Source organism: Odontesthes bonariensis, chromosome 20 (genome assembly GCF_027942865.1).
Source record: "Odontesthes bonariensis isolate fOdoBon6 chromosome 20, fOdoBon6.hap1, whole genome shotgun sequence".
In the NCBI taxonomy this organism is placed as follows: domain Eukaryota; kingdom Metazoa; phylum Chordata; class Actinopteri; order Atheriniformes; family Atherinopsidae; genus Odontesthes; species Odontesthes bonariensis.
The window spans coordinates 23,497,097-23,518,041 of NC_134525.1; the positions used below are offsets into that span (position 1 = coordinate 23,497,097).

The 20,945-nt window shown below is 43.4% G+C and overlaps 3 protein-coding genes across 6 annotated transcripts; 2 read left to right on the top strand and 1 right to left on the bottom strand.

Annotated features, from left to right (window-relative positions):
* Window positions 1–76: 76 nt before the first annotated feature.
* On the top strand, window positions 77–3,708 carry dph2 (diphthamide biosynthesis 2). Of its 3 annotated transcripts, none has more exons than XM_075453090.1 (7): window positions 77–331; window positions 654–746; window positions 920–1,032; window positions 1,527–1,747; window positions 1,898–2,587; window positions 2,941–3,120; window positions 3,243–3,708. In XM_075453090.1, the coding sequence occupies exons 2-7, from the start codon at window positions 678–680 to the stop codon at window positions 3,365–3,367; spliced, it is 1,398 nt and encodes a 465-aa protein (XP_075309205.1). In that variant the 5' UTR covers window positions 77–331; window positions 654–677; the 3' UTR covers window positions 3,368–3,708. The 3 variants fall into 3 exon arrangements, with proteins under 3 accessions (XP_075309205.1, XP_075309204.1, XP_075309203.1); XM_075453089.1 differs by having other exon boundaries at window positions 77–471; window positions 654–830; window positions 3,243–3,707; XM_075453088.1 differs by having other exon boundaries at window positions 654–830; window positions 3,243–3,707.
* ncf2 (neutrophil cytosolic factor 2) lies at window positions 3,537–9,700 on the bottom strand. Its single transcript, XM_075453087.1, has 15 exons — window positions 9,494–9,700; window positions 9,172–9,254; window positions 8,885–8,993; window positions 8,515–8,649; window positions 8,113–8,220; window positions 7,923–7,982; window positions 7,723–7,766; window positions 7,299–7,440; window positions 7,074–7,139; window positions 5,838–5,892; window positions 5,691–5,734; window positions 5,416–5,564; window positions 4,447–4,552; window positions 3,848–3,965; window positions 3,537–3,673 (listed from the first exon to the last, which is right to left on the bottom strand). The coding sequence occupies exons 1-15, from the start codon at window positions 9,665–9,667 to the stop codon at window positions 3,582–3,584; spliced, it is 1,485 nt and encodes a 494-aa protein (XP_075309202.1). The 5' UTR covers window positions 9,668–9,700; the 3' UTR covers window positions 3,537–3,581.
* Window positions 9,701–10,348: 648 nt separating this feature from the next.
* garem (GRB2 associated, regulator of MAPK1) lies at window positions 10,349–19,844 on the top strand. 2 transcript variants are annotated; one of them, XM_075452333.1, is made up of 6 exons: window positions 10,349–10,719; window positions 11,655–11,795; window positions 11,998–12,128; window positions 12,479–13,681; window positions 16,260–16,414; window positions 16,652–19,844. In XM_075452333.1, the coding sequence occupies exons 1-6, from the start codon at window positions 10,599–10,601 to the stop codon at window positions 17,484–17,486; spliced, it is 2,586 nt and encodes an 861-aa protein (XP_075308448.1). In that variant the 5' UTR covers window positions 10,349–10,598; the 3' UTR covers window positions 17,487–19,844. The 2 variants fall into 2 exon arrangements, with proteins under 2 accessions (XP_075308448.1, XP_075308449.1); XM_075452334.1 differs by having other exon boundaries at window positions 16,655–19,844.
* The last annotated feature ends 1,101 nt before the right edge of the window (window positions 19,845–20,945 follow it).

Sequence of the window (20,945 nt, forward strand, 5' to 3'; positions counted from 1 at the left end):
TCCGTTTTGAATATATTTTCATCAAGAAACAAAATGACGAGGAGCAAAATATATGACTGAGTGTTACCTATAAAGTTTGTAATGTTATTTTACTTATTATTGTTTTCATATATTGCTGGTGAATATTTTGTGTTGGACTCAGCAAGCTGTAGTGGACTGGGTTGAATCGGTTATGCCACCAAAACCGAACCGTCGTAGTAAGCTTAACCTAGGCTTTATTTTGAAAAACATTTGAACCGGAAGTGTTCATGAGAGCGACAGTGGTGAACTGTAGGCACGTGTGTAACATTCTAAGAAATACCTACGGGTTAACTACCCTCTTCATGACCGGGTATGATAAGTTTACGTGTATTTTGTTATATAAATACAAGTTGGACAGCTTGAAGCGGTGGTTTATATGTGTTTAGCTGGGCCATAAACTTAAGTTCCATCAGTTAGCAGTTAAGCTAGCACACGGTAACAGCGCCACACGTAAGCAGTGCTCAAGGTGGATTCGTTGTATTATAATGTAATAAAACCAAAATACATTGTGGTAAAGTGGTTCACTAAGTTAGTATGCAGTTAGCCCGTCAGGTTTAGACGAGGAAAGGTAAGTCGACTAAGTGGGCTAATTTTTAATTCACAATTTTGATTGTTAATTTGTGTTTTTGCAGGCACTTCCATACGTTTCCCGTGTAATGATGGCTGATGCGTTCAGCAGCAGCTCTGAAACCGTAATCCAGCGTGCGGTGGACGTTACAGTGAAGGTAAATACGCCGGTGGGAAAACTAGAAGAATTGTATCAGATTTCAAAGACTTGCGAGTTCATCCGTGAGCACAAGTTTGAAAAGGTGGGTGAATTTCTCTGGAAAAGGTTTGATGATCTTATGTGTTGGGAACATGTTTTGTCGTTAATGTCAGTTCCGCTTTATATTTCCAGGTTGCTCTGCAGTTTCCAGATGAGCTGCTGGGGGATTCGGTGGCGGTAGCGAGACAGATAGAGACCAACAGTAATGCCAAGCCATTCATTTTGGGAGATACGTCTTATGGCAGGTAATACATCAGGTTCATCTAAGCACAATAGTTTTTGAACCTTAAAACTGTGTGCTTTTGACTCGTGATGAAGTACATTGACTTTTGTCATGCCTGGCCTGAAACTGCCATGGAATGCCCTTGGGGCTGTTGATTTGCAGGTCTCACACAGATATTTGATTTTATGACAGTGGCGTTGGATCCCACAGCTGTAGGGGGAGCCAAACGTTTGCCGAATTGTCCAGACGTCCCGATTGAATGTCTCTTGCTTGCAGTTTTAGAAGGATACAAAGAACCAAGTAGTCAGAAGATAGCCCTTCGCTGATGTGTGTGGCACTAAAAACATTTTTCATTTGGAGTTTCAAATTCTGACAGAGCGTATCCACCTGTTTTTATATATACGAATATCAGTTTTTAACTGACAACTGACACTGTTTCTATTTGCTGTGCATCTGTTTGACGTTCCTTTCTCTGCGCGGGCGCTCAGGATTTTCCTTTGACTCTCTTTTGATCAGTTGCTGTGTGGACGAGGTCGCCGCGGAGCACGTCGGGGCGGACTGCATCGTGCACTATGGCAGCGCTTGCCTCAGCCCGTCTAAAAGGCTGCCCTCGATGTACGTCTTTGAGAAAAGGCCACTGGATGTGGAGACGTGTGCCTCCTCCTTCAGAGAGCTTTATCCCGACAGACAGAGCCGCATCGTCGTGCTTTACGATGTCAACTATGATCACGCTGTTGGTAGGTTTTATGTCTAAGACACAGTTGGGCAATGTGTACGTGTGCCAGTTTATTAGGTGGAAAAATATCAGTTTAAAAAATTTCTTGAACTAAATATTTTTTTTTAATGTTTTGTGTGTGTGTGTTTTTTTTTTTTTTTTTTTCTAACAGATGATCTTCTCGCACATCTGTCGCCAGAGTATCCAAACCTTGTTGCTTCAGAACTTGTAGTTGAAGGGGAGCAGTGTTACATGACCAGCCGGATGAAAACGCAAAGCAGCGACGGGTGCGTCTCTGGGCAGGAACACCACCCGCCGATTTTTCAGTTTGGACGGCAGTTCTCCCTGAAAGAGGGTTTAAGCGTCACGGATTACAGTATGTTCTACGTTGGCCAGGAAGGCGCCACACTGCGAAACTTCATGATGACCTGGAACCGCTCCTCGTTTTGCTCTTTTGACCCCGTATCAATGAAAGGGAGGGTGGAGTCGCTGAGCGTCAACCGCGCGTTGATGAAGCGATATTATGCCATAGAAAGGGCCAAAGACGCCAGTGTGGTCGGCGTCCTGGTCGGCACTCTGGGGGTGGCCGACTACCTCGCCATCATCCAGCAGCTGAAGGAGACGATTCGCAGAGCCGGCAAGAAGAGCTACATGTTCGCCATGGGCAAACTTAATGTGCCCAAACTGGCGAACTTTCTTGAAATTGACATCTTTGTGCTCGTCGCGTGCCCCGAGAATTCGCTGCTGGACTCGAGTGAGTTCTACAAACCGGTGGTGACGCCTTTTGAGATGGAGGTGGCCTGCAACAAGACGAGGGAGTGGTCGGAGGAATATGTCACAGATTTTCGACATCTCCTGCCAGGTTTGACTGGAATTTACTTGCGTCAGAAGTTCTTGTTTAGTGTGAACGTTTTTAAAGGGGAAGGTTGTGTCGTCACATTCGTTTGAAAACATCTGTGGTGGATATAAACCATATTTGCCACCTTTTCCCGTTTGATATGAACATTATTCGGTGCTGTGTGTCCATTACATAATCTTATCATTATAACTATATTCACATTACTCCAATTCATTAAATCTTCAGTTTGATTTAATCCTCTGTTACCGAGCATGAGGACACGGCTGTTTATCTTTAGTAACTAAACATATTGAACACCTGATCGAGTCTTTTGCTATTACCCAGCTCCCTTTTTTTTCTTTTCTATCCTCCAACAGGCGGACAGAGTCATGTGCCTTTGGCTGATCAGCAGGAGGATGGTGACGAGACCGACGTGTCGTTGATCACTGGAGCTCTTAGAAGCCGGAATCTGTTGAACAGCGAGCCCACAGAGTCTTCCTTTGGGTCCTCTGTGGTCCTGAGGAACCAGACGATGACTGTGGCCAATAACTCAGCCGGTAGTTATCAGATACGCATTTATTCTTGACTTTCGCACATGAACAGCAACAGTTACTCTTTTTACTGGCATGTGTTTGCTACAAACTCTGTGAGACCAAAGCTTTTTTTTGTTTGTTTTCAGCATCTTTTCTGGCGGGTCGAAGCTGGCGAGGCTTAGAGCAGAATCTGGGAGAGACGCCTGTCGTGAAGGCCGTGCAAGGCAGGAGAGGTATCGCCATCGCCTATGAAGAGGAGGGAACTTCATGATCTTCCAGCAGATTATTTATTCATAAAGAAATGTACCAAATGTAAAATACACAACTTTTAATTTCTGGAGATGTAAATAACTATTAAATGTGTTTTTTTTTAAATTAGAGGGAGCACTTTTCTTTTTTTTTTCCATTTCTTAAAGCGATAGTTCCAACCTCTTACATAATGACTCTGGAGGAACAGGGTTTATTTTAGTTAAAAATCACATCAATCACTGTCCATTCATGGGAACTTCCTCCACAAACGCAGCAGGGAATATACCAGTGTTCCCACTGCACCGCCCCTCCAACCAATCCTGGTTAACTATGGGCAAAAAGAAGAAATTCAAATTAGAACCACATCTCGTTGTTTGTGTGTGTGTGTGTGTGTGTGTGTGTGTGTGTGTGTGTGTGTGTGTGTGTGTGTGTGTGTGTGTGTGTGTGTGTGTGTGTGTGTGTGTGTGTGTGTGTGTGTGTGTGTGTGTTCATGGAATCTCACCTCTGGAGAGCAATGTGATTGTATCTCCTTGTTGAAAGTTTAGATCCTCTGGGTTTGGGGACTCGTAGGTGTGAAGGGCCACCATGTGAATCTCATTCTGTGGCTGTTCATCACTTTGCTGAAATTGGAAAAAAAAAAAAAGCAATTCCTTTTCTTTAAAACTTTCACAGTGACTTAATGAACTGGCAAACATTTTGTTCTCCTGCATTTTGAAGGTTTGACCTAAAATCACACGAACTAGGATCTTCGGTCACTGGCGCATTTGTCGTTCAAATGAGATGAAATTCAAACCAACCGTCAAATATTTTGAGTTACAAGTACTTATATCTTGCACAGGGAAACGGATTGAATCGCACCAAAAACCCTCCCAAGTTTTCATAAAATGACCTGTTTTTTTTTGAAGAACACGGTAGCTGTTGGACCGCTATTACTAAGCAGGAAATTCACACGTATTGCAGAGCTTTCTGTGGCGTCTGCATATCTGTCTCGCTCTAATAATGACATTTTCGGGAAAGGGGGAATATCATTTCTGAATGGCGGTGAGTCACAAGTTTAGACTATTTTATTGGCTGCATCCGCAGAAGTAAATCGCCACTTACCTCTTTGGTGTTGCACCACAAGGCGACGTGCCCGTCACGGACCCGGCTCCACACGTCCTCCATCGCTGTGTTGGCATCAATATGTCTTTGTCCACTTGCATCTAAGCTGAAATCAAACAAAATCATCATTAAAACAACACACTAGTCACCAGTGGTGTCAAAAGTACACACATTTGTCACTTAAGTAGAAGTATAGATACTGCAGTTTAAAAACACTCTGGTAAAAGTTGAAGTATCAACTTGACCTCTTTACTCAAGTAAAAGTGAAAAAGTATGTGCTCCAAAACCTACTTAAAGTATAAAAGTATAAAGTAACCTTTAAATAAAAAAAATAAAACCTTTTTTTTTAAAAACCCACACAAAAAGGTAGATGCCACTATATGAATTGCAAGCTTAATTTGAAAACTGATTAGTTCTCCACGTGGGTCTTGGGTGTGCAGAGTTTGCATTGCATTTTCCACGAGTCATTTTTGCACCCGACTATTTTGAAAAATTCTTTGAGATAGGGCCAAGGATGAGGAAGGTCTTGTTGGTCTCCGTCTCCATCTCCCGATACGCTCTCGCCTGTGTCCGACCTTTCAGACATTTCGCCATCTTTTTCTGAATCCGACATTGTGGCGTGGCGAATTTGACGAATAGCCTAACCGATGAGTGTTTGCGTTATATGATTCATCCAATTACACTCATTCTCACTAGGTGTGGATGGCGCACATGACGTGAAATACATAATCATTAAACTGAAGCCAAGAGTAACGAGGCTGTTTGTTTTGAAAATGTAAGGAATAGAAAGTACAGATACTTGTGTGAAAATGTAATGAGTAAAAGTCAGAAGTAGGCAGAAAAATAAGTAATGGAGTAAAGTACAGATACCTAAAAAGTGTACTTAAGTACAGTAACGAAGTATTTGTACTTCGTTACTTGACACCTCTGCTAGTCACATTACGGCACTGTGAGTATTTAAGTCTGTACCTCAAGGTTATTGCAGTAGCAGGGAGTTCCAACTTCTCACTGATTTTCCCAATCAGCACTGCATAGGAAGACCCACGTGGTACTGAGACAGTAAAGTTGAATGTGAAATGGACTTTGACAACACACATATTGTCTTTAGGTTGTCCCTCCTGATAATAAATCCACATAATACTGGAATTAAATCACATAAATGCAAAGAATGACCCTTCAATTTTTTTTTTAATTCAACATGTGCCACAAAGTTGCGGACAAATAGGGGAATCGTGTCAGCATACCCTCGGCTGAGCGTTTCCACTGCTGTTCTCACCAGGAGTCAGACCTTGCAGGCAGAAGAAAGAAAGTGGTTTCGTTCACGTATAGATCACATGAGGTTTGGAAATCCTAATCAATTTAGGCTACTTAAACTGTGTCAGATAACCCACCCTGAATCCTCTCAGGTCTGGTCGGTGGTTCTCGATTTGGAGGCTCGGTCGTACCCTGTTAATGGTTGTTCCCATTCAAAATGATAAAAAAGGCATTTTTTTTAGAGAGCTGTAAAGGACACTAACAAATTTAAAAACCGATACCAATGAACAGGCTTGGCCATGTACGAAGCCACTATTAATTGGGGGGTAATTTGAGTAACAAAGACATTTTAAAGGAGTGTTCAGAGAAAACTACAAGTGTTTTAAAGATGTTCTAAAAATGATGCACAAAAGAAAAATCCTGAACATTATGACCACTGAAGTGAGGAGAGGTTTCAATGGCATGCTGTGGGCCTGCGGGGGCCCGGACCTACAAAAGGTGGTCCTCCGAAGGAAAATGGTGAACTGGGGACAGAGTCATTGGCAGCCAAGGCTCGTCGATGCGTGTGGAGTGTAAGGCATGGCACGTGTTATCCGATCCAATAAAAGCATTAGCTTAGCTCAAACTGGTGAAAAAGTTCATGCCAGTTCTGATAGAACGGTGTCAGAACACACAGCGGGTCGCAGTCAGGTTGCTCATGCTCATGTGTCCCCTGCTGAAAGGGCCCAAAATGGGCAAGTGAGCATCATATCTGGGCTACAGAGCAGTGGAAAAAAACGTGGACAGTTCTGAAGAATCCTTTTTTACGTCATGCGGATGGTCCGGTCTGTGTGTGTCAGTTGCCCGGGGAAGATGTGGCCCCTAAGGCATACGATGGGAGGAATGGAGGTTGGCAGGGGCAGTGTGGTGCTTTAGGCCAGGTTCTGCTGGGAAGCCTTGGGTCCCACCATTCACGTGGCAATTACTTGACACTGTCTACACATTGTTGCTAATCAAGCGCACTCCTTCATGGAAACATTATTGCCTGATGGCAGTGGCCTCTTAAAGCGAGAAAATGCTCCTAGCCACACTGTAAAAACGGTCCCTATTGGGAGCACAATAAGTTAGAGGTGTCGAGAAGGCCTCCAAATCTTCTGGATCTCAGCTGCAAGCCATGAAGACACCACTTTGCAACAAATTGAATGCAAAAGATCTTCTACTGACAGATTGGTGCCAGATACCACAGCAAACTATCAGAAGTCTAGTGGGGTCCGTAGCTTGACGGTTCAAGGCTGTTTCGGCAGCAAAAGGAGGACCTACTCAATACCAAGCACGTGGTCATAATGTTACAGCTGATCGGTGTGATATAACATTTTCCAAAAGTGATTCCTTACCTTGTCCTGTTTGGAGGCCAAAGTGATTTCCAAACGTTCCAGGTAATTGTAGGGAACAAGCCCCCTCTGCAATCGACATCATGATGATCAATATCATATGACAACAGCTTGACTTTTGATCACAATAAAGAATCACATGGAGCACTTTCTCTGTCCGCGAATCTACAGCAGAAAAAAACGTGAAAAATGCAAAGCGCCGTTCGGATTGTATGCATAGTTTCTCACTCTTTCATTGAAGACCACATATGCCCAGTTGTCAGCGCCCTTCTGCAGCACAAACACAATATTGCCAGGCACAACCGCCAACTCGTCACTGGTCTCAGGAATAAACTCAAACAGCACAGTGTGGGGTTCTCCTTCCAAAACTCTGTGAAGACAAGATGGCACCAAGAGACCTGTGACACTCCCACCCAGTACTCTCTGTCATGACTCAGCTTTTCCATTGATCTACTTTACACATATTCCTCATATAGAAGCATACACTTAAATAGATATAGGTGATCTAACTTCAACAGCTGATTGGCTCTTGTCCAATCCAGCCAGTAATAGAGACACCTGACCTATTAGGGAACGAATCATACAAATGTATTCATCTTTGTAACTACTGATATAATGTGCATAGAGTACACCCTCAAAGTGACTGGCATACCTCAGGACCTCAGGTTCTTTAGGAGAAACTGGACCATCCACAATCTGTCAGATGTAAACAAAAACACAAAGCATCCAGTCATTGGATGACATGGTACATCAGAGCAGTAATTCATCGTGTTTGTCACCACAGTTGGATTCAGAATCACGGTTTCGATCGTGGTATTTTTTTTTAAAGGCCAGTATGAAACCGTGTGTCACCTGTGGCTGCAGTGGAGCAAATCCAGAGAAATCATCTTGTGGAACAACAGAGGCAACAACCTGATCATAACATACACACACACACACACACACACACACACACACACACAAGAAGGTTGTTAATATGAAAACAATTTACTCCCAGGGGATCTCAAATGAAAAGGCTTCCTTCTGCAGCCAACTGTTTTACCTTCGCTTTGCCCAGGTAGTCCTTCTTCTCCAGCTCAGCAACATAGTTCTTATTCGGCTTAAACAGCAGTTTTGATGGGAACTCGACCAGTTTGAAAAGTTTCTGTTTCTGTCAGTGAAATGTTATTGTAAGCGAAAATGAAAATGTCGTTTCAGTCTTAAAAGAACATTTTTCTACCGCTAACTAAACCCCTCACTTCCTTAGTTTTATGCATTTTAGCCTACGGATGTACTCTGTGCTCTGGCAAAAACCGCTAATCATGCGTCATTTAATGTCACGAATATAATCCCCTTTAAACAAAACGAATAACAGACAGAGACTCGTTAATGATAGGTGAAATTGAAAAGGTTTTAGATGTGCAAGGGGTTTTTCTCTTGTTAATATCCACCATGTAAGACTGACCAGAACTGACTGCAGAGCTCTATCGATGACACTGAGCTTGGCCTCTGTTTTGTAGTCGAGCGCCTTCGCAAGGTTTTGCTGAGCCTTTTGCCAGTCACCCAGCTGGGCCTCAGCGAGGGCCATATTGTGGAGAACCTTTGGCAAGAAACATTGATACCGTGTTAGAAGCTTCAAATCCTTTGTGCAGACAATAGATTTGAAAATAACTCCCAAATGTTTGCTGCTATAGGATTATTTGCAAAAACTTCCACAGTGTACTACTGATGAATTGTTCACTAAGCAACTGGTTTTTACATCAAATATATTTTAATGATCTTTTAGGAAAGAGTGTATCGGGTTAATGGCAGGGAGGCTTAACAAAAATACTTACCTCACATGCATACAGTATGTATCTGAGGCCAAGGGCTTTGTAATCTATCAGCTGGTTGCCCCTCAGTGCTTTGAAGGCTCTCTGGAAATCAGCTAAGCTCTCCTCATACCTTTGAACAGGAATAATAAGGTAAATTTCTTTTTGGGCAAGATAAACCGCTAAAAAAAATGTACAAGTGGTGAAATCCAGCTGTGAAACAAATGCATGCTGCGTCAAGCACTTTGGAAAGAGAGTGAGATGTGAAAAAAGCAAGTGGCTCTTGTATCAAAATGAGTTGTATGGCTTGCCTCTTCTTTTTGTAAGAGGTGATTCCTCGCTGAAAGAAGGCGATGGCCAAATGCTCGTCCTTGCGTATGCTGCAATCAAACGCCTGAGAAAGAGCAAAGAAACACAGTGACTTCCTCTGCAAGAACTCCAAAGTGGTAAACGGCTACTTCTTCTTTCACAGTGACTTGCTCTTTTAGACACCACTACATCGCCATGTTCCACCTCAGCCTTCACAGCTGTATCCCGGCGATTTTAGGCCCCCAATGCGCACAGTAAAAAGGTCAAACGGATGCACCAAGAGAACGTTTTAGCCTACATCTGACCTTGCGGTTTGACACATACCTTTTCAGCAGCATCCCACTCTTGGTTAAGAAGATGGAGGCAGCCAATGTCAAAGCAGATTTTGGAGTTTGGCTCTTGAATAGACAGGAAAATTCGGAGTGCTTCTGACAAATCCTCACTGTCGGCACAGGTTACAGCCTCATCCCACTGCCGCAGAGTGTCCACAAACGACATATTTGCTGGCTGGTGGCACACTGAGTCCAAATTAAGGAAGCTCATGTGATTTGTAGAAGTGAAATCAGGAAGTGTGATGACAGTCATTGTTGAAAAAGTAACCACAACTCCACAAATTAAAGAGGTTCAGTGATTGTACTTTTTTTCCCCTCATATGATGCTCTGGTTCCTGCTTGAAGATTCAGCATTGGTGTGTGCTAAATTTTGTGCACTTTCCCATCACATTCTTCCTTTTAACTTGAGGGCATACTTTTGTAGAGCATACGAAGCGTATGAAAAAATACTTATGAAAGTCTGTTTTTAACAAGAATGTGATGAAGGTCTGACATGTTGGCTGACACAAGGAGGCCATGTCTGTGGGTATTTTATTTTGGAATAAGTCGTACTGATACTGCTTTCTTGTCTCATAGTAATCAGCAACTGTGCCACACTTTACAGTATAGAACTACAGCTTCCGGTAAATACTTTTCAAAATGTATTAATTGCGACTTGCTTTTAGTAAATGAAGTGATCTTCAGTTACTAAAGACTTTACAGTCTATTACATTGTATGGAACAACATATCTTCCTCCATATTCCACAGGACGTGCACCATTTAACCAACTAAAAGTAACGTTTTTCCTTATCCATTTTAGTAAATAATGCTCTTATTTTTAAAGAACAAATACGTATTTCCGTCACAGCAGTTGCACTGATGCGGCCGTCGCTAGCTAAACAAACATGGCTCTGCGACTTTATCGGACAACGGAACTTTATGATACGTAGGCAAATCAATAGGGAAATATGCAACGCCATATAAGAAGTGTCTCGTGTATTATATGACACCGTAGATGAAGAGTAGTGATATAATTTAGTCAGTTAGCTCAAAGTAGCCTTTCGTGGCTGTGTTTACACATAGCTAGCTCTAGAGTTGGCTAATGTAAGCTAGCAAGATGGACCTTGGAACAATGTTGTACAATAACTTAAAAGATATTACATGGAGTACGACGTCCTTACCATTAGACCAGCTTGTCAGTGCATATAAATTGCCCCAAATTGTCAAGCTGGATAACGGTGAGTAACTTTGTGACTGTACTGTAAGTTTTTGAGCTATCACCTTAGCGCTTGCAAGCTGTTGATTAGCTGCAAAGATAAACTGAACTGTGAGTAAGGCTAATGTTTTGCGATGAATTTCGTCTTTTTAAAAAACAAAAGTAAATTGCTCAAGTCTGTACGTTTGATGAAGATAATACGCCCTCTGGTATATTCATTCACAAAATGAAAGCTAGTAAGTTTGAGTAAAATAAAAATGAGAAGCCTTCTTACACACCGTTAAAAACCAGCTATTCTGATATGTTTTTAGCCATGACTGAAAAGGGAAAACTCTTTTTGGTTTCACACTTATTAAAGTGCGAGATTGGTTTAAGCAAAACAAAAACACAGTCTACAGTTGTACTGGGTTCAGATGGCTATCTGTGCAGCTGATTTGCACCACAGCCGTGACCAAACCTACGGATCTGTCTCTGTTTGGTCTGTTTTGTGGGACAGTTTCTATGATATTGGGAATACTTTTAGAACGTTACCCATTTATTCATTGTCCCTGAGGCACACTCGGAAAAGCTGTATAGCACTTTCAGTGATGTACTTTTCTTTCTGGAGTGGTATGGATTTGGGAATAAATCTTTGTCCATGCAGAATAGTGTATAGATTGTGCTCTGTAATCCAATTCATGGGCTTAAGTGGAGTGGCCTGTCAGGCTCACAAGTCCTGAGATTTAATTGTGAGGTCCATTATTTAATGGTCCTAATGGTTTAGTAAATTAGTGTCAGTACACCGCATACCAGTCGGGACCAAAACTGATATCCCAACTCTAAGCACGTGCCTTGGATGTAATTGTTGCTTCCTACACACAAAGTGACTGGACATGTCATATTATAACCTGACAGTCTAGTCCAAATTTTGCCAAAGATGCTCCGATGTGTAAACGGTTATTTATCTCATTCTTGCAGGTCAGCTGGTCGAAGGGCTCAGAGACAACGACTACCTCTTGATTCATTCCTGCCGTCAGTGGACAACTATTACAGCTCACAGCCTAGAGGAGGGACACTATGTGATTGGGCCCAAAATAGAGATCCCGGTTCATTATGAAGGTAAACTGCGTTTTTTTTGTTCCGTTTTGTCAGATATTGTCGCTGTCTTTTGCTTATGTATTCGTGTCTTCATTCGGTTGTTATTCTTTACAGTAAACCCTTTGAACACTTTTTAAAATGAAAAATCAGTGGCTGACATTTTGCATTTGGATCAACCTGTATTTGTTTTTTAGCTGCTCTGATATGCCTTTTCCGACTTCAGGTCAGTTTAAGCTGCTGGAGCAGGACCGAGACGTCAAGGAGCCTGTGCAGTACTTTAACAGCGTGGAGGAGGTGGCCAAAGCATTCCCTGAAAGGGTGTACGTCATGGAGGAAATCACTTTTAATGTTAAGGTACAGTTTTGTCTTTCATTGACTCTCTTAAAGAGATTCCTCTGATCCGTCTGATTTCCAACTCAGCCACCAGGGTCAATCCTTGATTTAGGATTTCCAGATGGAGTCCGAAATCTTTAAATTGAGACTCTTTGGATGTCTTAAATTATTACCTTATTATTACCTTGCAGCTCTGCGGTCTAAACTGACTTATCAATCTCCTGCGCGGCTGAAAGAGATGGCATATTATTAAGCCATATTAAATTAAGCCATATTAAAAAAAATTACTTTGCTTTTAAGATGAGTTGCCCAGTGGGACTGCTCCTTTTAATATCTTCAGTAATTAGGCCATTTCTATATGTTTTCTACAGATGGCCTCAGGGGAATGCAACGAAGACACAGAAGTTTACAACATAACACTATGCACTGGTGATGAACTCACGTTAATGGGCCAGGCCGAGATCCTCTACGCCAAGAGCTCCAAAGAAAAATCAAGGCTCAACACTATTTTCAAGAAGATCGGGAAGCTCAACTCCATCAGTAAGATCGGACGAGGCAAGATGCCCTGCTTGATATGCATGAACCACCGCACAAACGAGAGCATCAGCCTGCCCTTTCAGTGCAAAGGCAGGTTCAGCACCTGCAGCCCGCTAGAGCTGCAGATGCAGGACGGTGAGCACACCATCAGGAACATTGTGGAGAAAACCCGTCTCCCGGTCAATGTTGTCGTGCCCAGCTGCCCACCCCGCAACCAGTATGACCTCCACCTCATTCGGGAGGGTCATCGCTACAAACTGGTAAACATCCAGACCAAGACAGTGGTTGTGTGCTGCATACTGCGAAGCAACAAAATTATCCCCGTCCACTTTCCCTTCCACATGGCCATGCCGAGATTTATTGTTCCAGAGGAGCTGCTGCAAGGAGAGTTGTGGTTGGAGACGATGGTGCATCGCTGGTTCTCCTTCTGCCAGGATCAGTTCGACATCGATGACTATTCCCGTGCCGTCCGGGACGTGCGGACGGACTGGAATGACGACGGCAAAAGCCCCAAGAAAAGCAGTGGGAACGGGAGCTGCACTGGAAGCAGTGGAGGCAGCAGCAGCTCCAATGGCTGCCCCAGCCACATGCAGATCCCCAGCTCCTTAACTTACGCCCGCGATGAACTCACCCAGTCTTTCCACCGCCTGTCCGTTTGCGTGTATGGCAGCAATTTACACGGCAACAGTGAAGTCAACTTGCAGGGATGTATGACACTATGTGGAGACTGGACTCCCCTACCCTCTGATAGCAATAATTCAGAATCTCTAGAAAATGAACACTTTTTCCCTGAGCTGTTGGATAGCACAACCCAGCAACCATCCCTCACCAAGCTGGATGTTCCCTATGAGGAGCTGTGGTTGGATCACTTGAGAGGGCAGATCTCAAAGCCCTCCTCAAGCGAAGGAATCCGAGGCGTCAACAACGGCTGCGCTTCAACAGCTGCGCTGTCGTACCCGGTCACTTGTCCCGTTGGTGCCATAACCAGTTTGGATGCGCCTCTTTCTCCACCACCAGTCCCGCCCAAATCTGAAGCTGTGAGTATCATGCAATGTGGTCAGTTAGAGTTCTTATAGAAGGCCTCTGGTAAAAAGAAGAATAACTAAAACATATCAACATGTTTTTGTGCTGTTTTTTATGTGCCGAAAAAAAGGAGAAATTCAACACAGTGTTTGTTTGATGGAGAAAACTCAGGGTCCCAGTCAGAGATAAAGATTATCAATTCTTTGTTAAGCGGGCCTCACGACAGAAGCAGGCTATTGTCTAAGTGCAGATGGGCCGCTGCAGTGTTGTCTCTACCGGAGAGAGAAGTTTTATCCCCCCGCGTGCCTCGGAATTCCAGCTCATGACTTCCGCATCGCGCCAGCCGGTGTTCCCTGTTATGGCTGCCGGTCCCTGTTGCGCAGTACGGCTTGAGCAAACTTACAGGTTTTCCTCCTCCGTCGGCGCTCCTATCGCTGTGGCATTATAGAGTTCGCTCAACCGTGAGCAAACCTTTTTAACTAATGTGCAGCTCAACAGGTTTGCTGCGTAACGTGTTCCCTTAAAGGACTCATGAAATTTTAATTGTTGGAATTTCACAGTTTTTGCTGCTGATTCTAAAGGTTCCAAGCCTTGCGATTAAAATGAGATATTGTCTGGATAATAATTTGTCCGGGAAGTCATGTTAAAACGGGCTCAAAAGGAGCCACATTTTGTCTTTTTGTGCGAATTCATTTTTTTTATGCGTGACGTCATAGGGTTGACACAGAAGTTCTAGTAGTCTAACTGTAATGGCGGCATCTATGGAACTGAGGCTGACAAGGAGAAGGCAAAGACAAGAGCACGGTGGATCGTATCTGCCTGCTGCCGCCTGCCGATAGCTGCACCTGTTACGGTGTTTGCTGCTCGGAAGCAGGGGACTGCTCGGTCTGCACTTCGGTCTACACACATATCCAGCTAGAATTTAGCGCCGTTGTGAGTGGCTGGCCGTCTACCTCTGCTAGCTTTTTTTGTGTTTTGTCATGTTTTTATCGTTTTCATCACTATTGATGCATGATCGCCAGAGTCTCTTGAAAATCAGAGATTCTGTGGACATAATGTCGATCACATCAACGATCAGACAAAGCCACCGCCACCTGTTTTGACGTCTGTACCCTCTTACCTATGGCATCTATCTGGTCGGTTGCCACGCAACAGCCGTCGCAGAAGACGTGGAAAGAGAGGTGGAGTAATGTGCCGGCTGAAAGCCCACCTGGCTTTGCCCTCCACCAACAACGCTCGCCATCTGCTGTCTGGTCTCTCCGGTGATTGCGCCGGCTACGACATCCGAGGCTCCGTGGATCAGTCCTACCGATGGCTGCTGTCAGTCGTGCCGAGGCCGGGTGCCCATCTCCCTGCCGCCGACCCGTGAGGATCCGCAGATGGGGCCGCGCACTGGAGGATCTCCGACCCGTTAATCCACGCCATTGTTTATTAAGCTTACATTAAAACCATGTTATTATCACATACGTTTTTTTTAAAGTGGCTGGATTTCAAAGTGCCCCTTCGTTACGTTTCAACGTGTCAAAGACAGCGCAGCAGAATGCCATATCTGCGAAACCGGCATGTTCAAATCTTTTCCAGTTTACCACAGCAAACATACACTATTGTGTCATTTGATTGATAACATCTTAATAATAATCAGCGTGTAGTAGGAGCGATGGCTGTTTTGTGCCCGCCGATCCTGTACCAAAAATGGTAACTTTCATTTCCATTACCCATACGGGAGGTGCAGAGAGCCTCTACAATATAGATATTAAATCGATTTGTGTGGCTTAAATTCAACGAAAGTTTTTCCACATAATGTTAGAGGTGTGTTCTTTCGACCTGCTGATGTTTGTATCAGAATTTTGTTTCCTTTATGAGATATAAGTCCATCAAATGTATGTTGTTTTCACAGCCAGCCATACTAGCAAATAAGGGAGTCAACCCTATGACGTCACAGTCATGTGGCCAATTTCGCACCAAAGGCCACATAATTCACACTTTTAAATGGCCGTTTTAACAAGTTATGCCCAGAAAATTTAGTTCAAGTTGGATTGATGGTTTTAGAAAAAGACAAAAATTTCATTTGAATGATAGATGAACATTCGTTTCAGTTCATCTTTAATCTGAGAATCTGTTTCATCGAATGATGTAAAAACGACTCACTAATGAGTAGTTTTGAGTAGCTGTTTGGTGAGAACTACATCAGGGACAACTGTAGCCTTTGTACAATGCAGTCAAAATCACCCTCTTTCAGCTAAGGACATGGTTATTAGTATTTGCAGCTAAGATTGGATTCTTTTTGCAGCACACAGCAGCGGGGAACAGTAATGAGATCTTTCTTCTTTCAGAAGAATTTGAATGTGCGGCCGGTCCCCCGCTGCCTTTGTTCCACTTCTACTTTGCAAAACCTTCCTGTAAGGCGACAGAAATCCCAGAGGTTTTGAACCCTTGATGCTCATATGGTGTTGGTTGTTGGCAATGGTGATTTGATGGTTTTGATTGGCGATAACTGATGAAATGCTGCTCATAAATGGTTAAAAATAACAAGCTTTATAAAGCAGTGCCTAACATTGTTATTTTTAAAAAACCCCCCTAACAAAAAAAAAGGTGAAGGAAGAATGTCGTCTTCTGAATGCTCCACCAATCCCTCCACGAAGTCTGAAACAGCTGCCGTCGGTGCCCATCCCGTCGAAGCCACGGCAACAAGACACTCGGTCTCCGAGCCCAACCCTCTCCTACTACTCTTCTGGTCTCCACAACATGTAAGAATTCGAGCCATTTCGCAGCACGCTGAACTTGCCGGCGTAGATTCTCAGTCATCCAGGTCATGGTAATCCTAAAGCCTTGAATAAGGGCGACTGGAATTCTTTTTCTTGATTCTAGAAAGAAAGAAAGAAAGAAGTCCCATTTGCCCCTATTCAAACTATCTGGATTAAACTTACATTGTTTCCATCAGGTTTGTTCCCACACTGCAAACTAATCTTCTATTTTTCCTTCAGTAGTGGAGCAAGCGAGCAAGACGGAGCTGACCCACAAGAGCAGAGCCACGTCTGCTACCCTTGTAACTGGGAAAAATCCGACAGCACCGAAGCGAGTGCCACTTCGCCCAGCGGCAGCCTGCTGTCGGAGGGGGTGTCCTCGCGGTTGTCTTGGCCAAATAACTTCAGCGGAGGAGAATCGCGCTGCACGGATGAATTTCTGCCCGCCAGCTGCCGCAGTTACTACAGCTACCCCAGGAAGAGATCCCCGAGCACCCCAAAAACGTCCAGCCTCGTAGACTTTGACGGCCGAGAGCACTCGCTGGAAAAAGCGTCTCTGACTCAGATCTGCACCAAGTCGTCAAGCTACAACTCAGAGATGTACAGAGACAAGCCAATAGAAGAAACTAACAATAAGCAGAGCCTCTCCTGCCCCATCTTACCGCCGAGAACACCCAAATGCAACTCCGTGAAGAAGTGCACGGATTTACTGTCAGAGTCAGTGTGTGACGCTGAGCAGGAAGCTGTGAATTCCTCCCTTACTCAGGAAGAGCAGGGCACACAGCAGGTATACTCCATCTCTGACTCATTAACTCTAAACTGTCCGGCCTCTTCTCCCGCTGTCCAGTGGCAGCCGCCGTCCAGCTTGGCTGGCATTTCTATCGAAGAGGTGTCCAAATCTCTAAAGTTCATCGGCCTGACAGATGACATTGTTTCTCTGTTTGTGTCGGAGAAGATCGACGGGAATCTGCTCCTGCAGCTCACCGAGGAGATTTTGTCCGAGGACTTCAAACTCACCAAGCTGCAGGTGAAGAAACTCATGCAGTTCATAAATGGGTGGAGACCCAAGATATGACAGTATAAGACACTAAACCCTGTTGTAAAGCAGCAAACTTCATACCTTCCGTATGTATGCTATGCACATCGCGCCACAAAGAGTTTCCTTTTGTATTCTATGAACTTTGGTTGTTGTTACTGCACCGTTGGGATGATGGGCACCAGCCCTCGTAAACTCTGACTGCTATTTGCTACCTGAATGGAATCATTTGGCACTTTCATAAAAGACATTTCGATGTCGGCTTTTAAGTACTTTTAAGTCCACAGCCCTCTTAGTATTTATGAAATAAATACTAAAAAAAAGTGTTCCCCCACCAAGACTTTTAAACGAGTACGAACTACAAAATGGTTCTTTTGTTGAAAACATTAATGGTTGACATTCTACAGTTAATACGTCCTAAGAGAAACACAGTGTGGTGGTGTGGTGGGTGGCTGTGCAGGTTTGGGGTGCATTCATGCAGCAAAGAATGTTACTGCACAAGTCTGAACCTAAATGAAAACAGTTTAACACGACTGTCTTTTTTTTTCTTTCTTTTTTCCCTTAAATCACCCCCTTTGAGCTCTTCTGAACCTCTAAGCTCGGCCGGCGTCAGTCAGTGGGGTTACATGATGAGATTAATTCCATCATAGCTATAGTTGGGTTATGCTCCTTATTTGAGCAAGGGTAATTATCCTTGGATATATGGCGTTGAACCCATTTCAACTATTGAGCCACCGGTTGACCCCTTCAACAACAAACTCGGGCATTCGAGAAAAAGGCGAACCATGTCCATGACGTCCATGATGAGCTGCTTGTTGCACAAACGCGATGCACAACGGCGCATTCTCCATCGCGTTGTTTGTTTCTTTCTGACGGCGGCGACAACAATAGTAGTATCGTCTCTTCCGACTTCCGGTTCACGACCCCGGGAAAAAATCTCAAGCATGCGCAGAACGCAAAGTCCAATTCACCACGTGTTTCAAGCACGTTTAACTTGACTTTCAATCAAGTTATCTCGGGGTCTAAATCTGATCACGAGTAATCTGATCCGATCCAATTTCTTGTCAGATTAAGGTGTATACATGAATTTAATAACGCAGTCTTATTGTAATTTAGCCAATAATCTGATCCTTTCAGTGCCATGTAACCCCACTTAGGATGAGTTTTTTTTTGCCTTCTTTAAAGGCTAATGTATGCTAACCTTGAGCCCGTGGTACAGTGCTGATGTGCCTTTCTGAAACAGGAGAAGAGAGCTGTGGCTTTAAGTGAGTATGAGGACAAAATGAATATATTACACGATTTTAAATTAAATTGAAAAAAGAATGTTTGTCTTTAAATAATTCTGATACCACGTCCAAGAACGTCAGTTGTACGATTAATTGTCGTCTGCATTTAAACCAGCTTTGTTTGCCAGCAGAAGCTGCGGCTTCATTCTTGACGTTGTGATAATCAAACGATTATCGGCATCTCTCATTGCGACGAGATGTAACCCTCGTTTCTCTTTGATGCCTTCTTTGAATCTTTAGTTTAACTCTGCTTTAACCCAAGATGTCGCCGCTAAATGTAACCCAGAGGTACTTTGAAGCTGAAAATGGAAAAAAGGTACGGTCCTTCCTCCGAAACTACCGAATGGAAACAACCGGACAGAGGAAACGGGCCATTGACGTTGCTCATCAAGTACAAATTATGCATCATGCACTTTGGTAGATGTCAGTTTGAGTAACTGCAGTTGCGGCCGTTTGATATTAACCCGTTGAAGTATCTTTGTAGAGAGTGAATGCACTACATGTTTGTTGTTTGTTTTTATTCGAGATTAATTATAACGGTACGTCTCCTTCGTCGTCATTGTTTATGTGCTACAAGTGTCCTCTAACGGAAGAAACTCTAGTTGTGTCTTTGCGCCTTAACCCAAAGCCCTTAAGATATTTAATATTTCACTTTGGCTTACCGTTGATATTTTGCCAGTTTTGTTACAAGACGATGATCTTCAGACCTCACCTTGAACCTAGGGAACAATGCTAGATTAGTGTTTTTCCCCAGATGCTGAGAGCGAAGCGAAGCCTGAATGTTGTTCATCCAGAATAGACTCACGGATTTATGCATTGTTCAACTTAAGTATACAGAACAGTTGATGTCAGAGCATTTGTTCGATCCTTTCTAACTTTTTGCCCCCCCCCCCACACTCTTAACGACGCTTTTTACCATAGGTTGTTACATATTTTACTTGATATTTTTATTCTTTACGTGTGTAATTTTGAAAGAAAATGATTACTAATGTTGAGTTTATTTTTTATTGAGGAAAAAAAAAAGCTTGTGTTCAACTTCCTGTTTTGGTCTTTTTTTTACTCTGTGAAATGTGGGTCCTACTAGGGTTTTTTTTTTTTTTTTTTTTTTTTTAATCCATGAATTGAAATAATACTTAGTCATGGCGGGGGGGGAAAAAAAAAGAAAAGAAGCTAACCTGCGAGCCTCAGTCACGCTCAATTAATGTCCTGACAAGAAAAACCCAAAACGTGTCATTGAAACTCGCCAGATTTCCTCCTCGCTTTGTCGTAGTATTCATTAATGGGGAGTAGCCTGTGTTTTTTGTAACTATTATTTGGCAATTATGTCTTATGCAACAGCCTGAGCGCTCCAAAGACACCTTGCGGAGGAGCAACAAGGCGACAGACTATTATGTGCATTGACGCTGCCGCAGTGTTGATTTCTGATCGCGCATGCCAAAGGACTTCTTCTAAGTCAACAATTCTACTTGAATAATTCTGAGATGAGAACTGTGAACACAATGTGACGTCTGGCCCACTCCCACTAACCCGCCATCACCAAGCAGCTAACACTGAAGCTAATACTGCGTTCATGAGACTTGTCAGCTCAGGACTGAGGCCTGCATAAATTGTTTCCCTTTTTGCCCAAAGGGACTGTGACACTGGGTTCGGCAGCATTACTAAAATCTTCGAATTCTGATCAGTTCAGTGTGAACCCCCCCCCCCACCCCCCTCTCTCTATTTTTGATGGTATAATCTATTAAACGTGGATTAACTGGAACTTGTGTTTTTCTTCTTCGTCAAGTAACACTACAGTTTGCACGAGATGTCACGACTGATCAGTTTAATGGTGTCACAAGAAACTGATGATGAAACGGTGCCAGTTTGCTTCACGTTTTGTGTTTAACCTGCACTGATAATGACTAGAAAACCACATTTATACAAATAAACACATAAACGGGAATCACCAAGAGTCTGAGGTTCCAGATTAGGTGCCAAAGAGGATTTAACAAGATCCCAAGATCCAAGTTATGTGAGAGCATAATAATGTGGGAAGTTCCAGCCAACCGAAGTCTATTTGTGACTTTGTCTTGGCAAATCCTACCGAGGAACAGACCAATGAAAGAAGAAGAAAGAAAAAAAGAATCTCCAAAAACCTCAAAATGTCGTCACAAATTTGCCTACAACGAGGAAGAAGTTGCATAAATTTGAGCTGCGTGGGAGGAACACCGGG

Coding starts and splice junctions, on each gene's coding strand:
- dph2 (XM_075453089.1), top strand. CDS start 678: ATGATGGCTGATGCGTTCAGCAGCAGCTCTGAAACCGTAATCCAGCGT. Junction 831..919: donor GTGAGCACAAGTTTGAAAAG/GTGGGTGAATTT, acceptor TTATATTTCCAG/GTTGCTCTGCAGTTTCCAGA. Junction 1,748..1,897: donor CAACTATGATCACGCTGTTG/GTAGGTTTTATG, acceptor TTTTTCTAACAG/ATGATCTTCTCGCACATCTG.
- ncf2 (XM_075453087.1), bottom strand. CDS start 9,667: ATGTCGTTTGTGGACACTCTGCGGCAGTGGGATGAGGCTGTAACCTGT. Junction 7,140..7,298: donor ATGTGGTCTTCAATGAAAGA/GTGAGAAACTAT, acceptor TGTCGATTGCAG/AGGGGGCTTGTTCCCTACAA. Junction 4,553..5,415: donor GCTACTGCAATAACCTTGAG/GTACAGACTTAA, acceptor GTTTGATTTCAG/CTTAGATGCAAGTGGACAAA.
- garem (XM_075452333.1), top strand. CDS start 10,599: ATGGACCTTGGAACAATGTTGTACAATAACTTAAAAGATATTACATGG. Junction 10,720..11,654: donor AATTGTCAAGCTGGATAACG/GTGAGTAACTTT, acceptor TCATTCTTGCAG/GTCAGCTGGTCGAAGGGCTC. Junction 16,415..16,651: donor TCTTCTGGTCTCCACAACAT/GTAAGAATTCGA, acceptor TTTTTCCTTCAG/TAGTGGAGCAAGCGAGCAAG.